The 5,178-nt window shown below is 30.8% G+C and overlaps 1 protein-coding gene across 1 annotated transcript; it reads right to left on the reverse strand.

Moving 5' to 3' along the window:
* Window positions 1–1,351: 1,351 nt before the first annotated feature.
* Window positions 1,352–2,487, reverse strand: LOC149376067 (vascular endothelial growth factor receptor 2-like). Its single transcript, XM_089593112.1, has 5 exons — window positions 2,359–2,487; window positions 2,131–2,267; window positions 1,764–2,054; window positions 1,469–1,659; window positions 1,352–1,385 (listed from the first exon to the last, which is right to left on the reverse strand). Exons 1-5 carry the CDS (start codon window positions 2,417–2,419, stop codon window positions 1,352–1,354), a joined length of 714 nt encoding a protein of 237 aa, XP_089449238.1. The 5' UTR covers window positions 2,420–2,487.
* Between the last annotated feature and the right edge of the window lie 2,691 nt (window positions 2,488–5,178).

Consider the following 5,178-nt stretch of genomic DNA (forward strand, 5'->3'; position numbering starts at 1 on the left):
CCTGTAACCTTGAGAAAGTACAATTTTTTGTTTCTATGAAAATAAGTATCCGTTGCTGCACAATAGTAAGTCTTTGCATCTGATAAACTTACATTATGGATCGACAGAACAGCGCGGAGAGTAAATGCAGTTTTTATTAAAGTAGCACTTACTTTATCTGAAATTTAGTACAGAATGAATTAAGCAGAAATTTGGGTAAACTATCCAGAAAATTTAAATACTCTATGTTTACAAAATAAATTAGGACCAACCAGAATTCATGATCATTTCATTGTTGTTATAAAACCATTTTACTGAAGAGAATTCACGTATCACACCAGCACATGTTAACATAACATCATCACCTTCAAATATTTCTTCCTTTGGATGAATTATTCCCAAAGAGACGTCAGCTAGTCCATCTTAAAAACAAATTAGCAGAAAAGTATACTAAAAAAAATCGGTATTTAACGAAAAATAAACACAAAATAATTGTTGAAATGTAAATACCGGTAAGACGAATTTTTCGTGAGTACGAAACGGAATCATAACTATTGTGAGCAGAACAAATAATAGTGCCCTCTACATCTGGGTTAAATGTTACTGTAGATGTGGTTATGTTACTTTGCTCATCTGCTTTTTCATCCTGAAACTATTAAATAACTAATTAAGTTGTAGTTTTTTTGTTTCGTCGAAACGTTCATTAATAAAAATAAGAATGTAAAATGAAAAAATTTTCAACTATAAAGATAAAAAAACCTGTAGCTTCACAGATTGACAATCGCTTCTAAAATATTTAGGGCACTTTTTGTAAATCCACGTTACATTACACTTTGGATAACAATAGGATTCGCAAACAAACGTTAAACTCTCATTGAAAATGTAATAAGATTTTTCGTTGGTGTTGTGGAATATAACTTGTGGCTTTGCTTAAAAAATATATTCATTATTTTAATGACTATCAAAAGAATAATAGTATTGTTAATATATGAAAACATATAAGTATTGCATTAAAAAATACCATAAACTTCTTCGAGAGTAAAGTTTAAGTACTTTACTAAAATGGTATTATTGGCTTTAAGAGTGTAAGTTCCTTCATCTCTTTTCTGAATATATACAATTGAAAGTTCAATTTTAGGATATGAGTTTAATATAATACTTCGAAAACTCGAAATGATCTCATTGCCATTACGATCAAGCCTGTAAAATTGAAATTTGATGTTAGTCTTATTACGAGAAATAAGATAAGGGTATTACGTTGCAATAACTTGTGCAAGATAAAAGTTACCATGTGAGCTTTGGTATTGGATAAGCATCAACGTAAGCTGTAAAAACTATCGAATTACCAATGACGCTTTTTTTTCTTTCATGATCAGACGTTAAATTGATGAATGGGATATTTGGATCTATTAAAATGACGTTAAGATAAATGTATGGTTTTGATATTTTAGAGGCCACAAAATATGGAATAAAACATGCATTTTGAAACTCACCGTAAATGCGGACATAAATACTGTCACTTGTGGTTTCATTAAGTAAGGATTTTATTTCGCAAGTGTAATTGCCCTCATCATTATGAGTAACATTGTTCAGGATAAATTCAGATGATACTAAATATGAATCTCGTTTTGTAATACTTTCGTTTTCTTCTTCAACAGGATCCAAAGTTTTGCCAGAAGTCTAATGATAGCAAGCAAAAAGTAGATAATGATCATATCAACAAAACATGAAAGATAACATAAAAAATAGTAGATAATTTAATGACTACATATACTTGTATTTACCAAATTTTGTGGATTTTTCCACCATATGCTGTAAAAGTTAACTTCTTTTCTAATTCGAAACTGGCATTTTATTATTAATTTTGAACCTTTAGTGACTTGTTTCGGTCCACCTATTTCTATGTTAAATTTACTTATACAAGCACCTTTTTCGTACAGACGAAAAATTATTTTTTGTGATGAATTATTTCGATTCACCTTACAAGTATACATTTGAAAAAATGAAACCCTTAAATGTGTCATAAGATAACCAACTTTGGGATCAAAACTTATGTTTCCACTGGGCTTGAGCATCTGGCATATGGATAACAGTGTTGCGTGAATTAGAAGTTCTTTTGTATCCATAATAATTTAATCGAGAATAGATTACCTTGTTCTTTGTTTTAAGAGTCACTTGAAGGTTAGGGGATGTTGTACGGCACGGAATAATATGGTAACCCATGCAACCAGCTGTTAAAATAGGATACTCATATCCCTCGTAACTTTGCACGAATGCACTTTTGTTGGCTATGTCAAAAAAGTATGATGAATTATTGATACATTTTATTTTATTTAAAAAAAATTTTTTTTTTTAGAAAAAGTAAAAATTTTTTCCTACAATTAACGTAAACGTAAATACAACTGGCATTTGGCTCGTTGTAAGGATTATATACCCGCATTACTTTTATCTTGTTTTCATTAGCGCAACAATACCAGCCAGTATCACCGAAAACGGTTGATAATCTCTGAAACGTCCAACTGCCGTTTTGATTTTGGATAATACTGTGTTCAGATACTTTTATCTGTTGACCAGAAAACAATTTATGTTAACCATGTTTTTCTAGATTTATGTTTCTATTGCTTAAATAATTGTAAAATTATGAAATAATAAGACTTACGTAACGAAGTGTATCGTTTACAGGATAGTAAAAATTAACATTTCTGACATTGGAGCAAGTAATTTTCAAAGTTTCTCCTTCGTTTATCTCTAATGTAGTCAAGTTGGGGTGGATTTGGGGTTTATGTCCACTGCAACCTATGTTGTAGAAATAGAAAAATGTTAATGTTAGTAAATGCTAGATGCCTGCTGTATTTTTAACACTTTACGTAAGAAATTATAAATTCTTATGAAGTCACTTATAAAAATATGGCTGGTAACGTGGACTTATCGATTACAAATTATACACGAACTAGTATGTGACGATGAGAATAAAAATTTGACGACGGAACCAATTAACATAATCTAAATGACCACGGAATATCGATTTCTGTAAAAATGGCTGGCGATAATTGAACCTAACACTTTGGCTTTAACAGATATAATAATTGACCATACATTTCACTACAATGAAAACTAGTGGACATTTTTTTTCCATACGTTAAATACGTACCTAAAATAAATCCAAGCAAAGAAAGTAGGTTTAGCCACTGAATTACTGACATTATATCATGCCATTTTGTCTGCCTCATCTTTGCACACTGCCGAAGGTCTCTAACTTGTTTTTAAGATAACTTTTCATAAACTAAAGTTTGAGAAATATGCAAGTCCGTGTAAACGTAGACAATTAGCAGAGTGTAAGTTACTATCCACCAAATACAAGGAATGTATGTTTTTAACGCATTATTCAAGAATACACTAGTAGTGCAGCTGAGTTCACACTGTCTTAGGTAGTAAAGATCTATGAACTGCCGTGCACTTTAAGTCACAAACTTATGATGTGCCTATTCGTGGCATCCACACTACTCTATACGTTTAAACATTTTGTACTATATTGAAGAAGTCACTTTCAAGTGTAACTAATTGGGGTCATTTTCGTTCATTTCTAACGTAGTTAAGTTGGGATAAAGTTGGGGTTTATGTCCGCAGCAACCTAATGTGTGTAGAAATAGAAGAATATTTTTTCCAATGAATCTTACATACCTGCTCTTTTTTAAGCTCTTTACGTAAGATATCAGTCGCATAAAAAAATAAAACTGGCAAAGTGGATTTGTTGATTTTGCATGAGCTCGTTTGAGACAATGAAATAAAGAAATTTGACGATGATATCAATTAAAATATTCTTAATTGCCTGCAGGCTGATAGTGCGTATTAACGATTATTGTAAAGGCTGGGGCGTTGGCTGGCAACAATTAAAACTGCAACTTTAGCTCCAACAGGTAGAATAACTGATAAGAAATAACACTACCAAGTATACGAGTAGATATTTTTTTTCTTTTTTATGAGTTATGTACTTGGTTATGTACGTACCTAAAATTAGTTCAAGTGAAATAAGTAGTGTCCGCCACTGAATCACCGCTATTTTATTATGCCATTTTCTTCGATTCATCTTTGTGCGCTGCCAAGGGTCTTTAACTCGTTCTGATGACAACTTTTTGTATATTTAGAATCAGAGAAATATGCAAGTCAGCCTAAATGTAGACAATGAGTAGACTATAAACGATTACCCACCAAAAATGAGGAATTTATCCTCTATGTATTATTTATGAAGATACTAGTGGCACAGCTATAGGTTCACACTGACTTGACTAGTAAAGATTTATGAACTGCCGTCGGATTTAAGTCGCTCAATCTTTTGCTATCTCTGCCTGTGCCATCCCTACCACTTAATACGATTATTTAATATTTAAAGTGTATTGGTACAAATCAGGGGTGATATTGCATTTCTTATTTCCAATGCTCGCGCCCAAGGTATAAAATAGGCTTCTAAATTTAAAAAAATACGCTGTACTAATACAGATTACTTCATATACGAAAACAAAAAAATGAGATGATTACAATGTACTCTAGGCGTAAGGTATAATTTGTAAGCTTTCTATGTTGTTACTGCTTAACTGAAGTCTTGTAATGTAATAAGTTCTCCTAACTATAAAATAAATTTAGATAACGTTGCTAGTAAATTTTTTAATTGTAAAAATTACTAACAAATTATATTTTGGAAACATAGACTTCTTCAGGTCACACATCTCCAGCGAAAATTAAATACTTCATTTTTTGTCTATAAAAAATTAGGACCAACCAAAAAAAAGATTTTTAATCAATCTTTTGCCTAAAATTATTTTTTGATGACGATATTTTCTACATAATACTACAGACTTGAGCATAAACATCAATCCTGTTATAGATTTCAATTGATTTTACATTGTTGAAGGTTTACAAAAAATTTTATTTACCAATATAAAAAATTATATAAGTACATGTTGCAGAGTCAAGGGCAAAAGCACAGTTTTTATTTATTCGATTATAAAATCGAGCTTTCACTGCAAGAAATAAAAAGATTACAATTTACTTTGTCTAGAAATATTGTTATTGCGGTAAAGAACGTACATTGTTTTCATATTTATAACAAAGAGTTTGCATCGATGTACTAAACTATGCAATGATTAAACCGAACGAATATATTTTTAGGTTCGACAGTAATTACCTATTATGATAACTTTT

This window comes from Copidosoma floridanum, unplaced genomic scaffold, assembly GCF_036245765.1.
Source record: "Copidosoma floridanum isolate Cflo_tuat_1 unplaced genomic scaffold, Cflo_Japanese_pri ptg000001l, whole genome shotgun sequence".
Lineage (NCBI taxonomy): Eukaryota > Metazoa > Arthropoda > Insecta > Hymenoptera > Encyrtidae > Copidosoma > Copidosoma floridanum.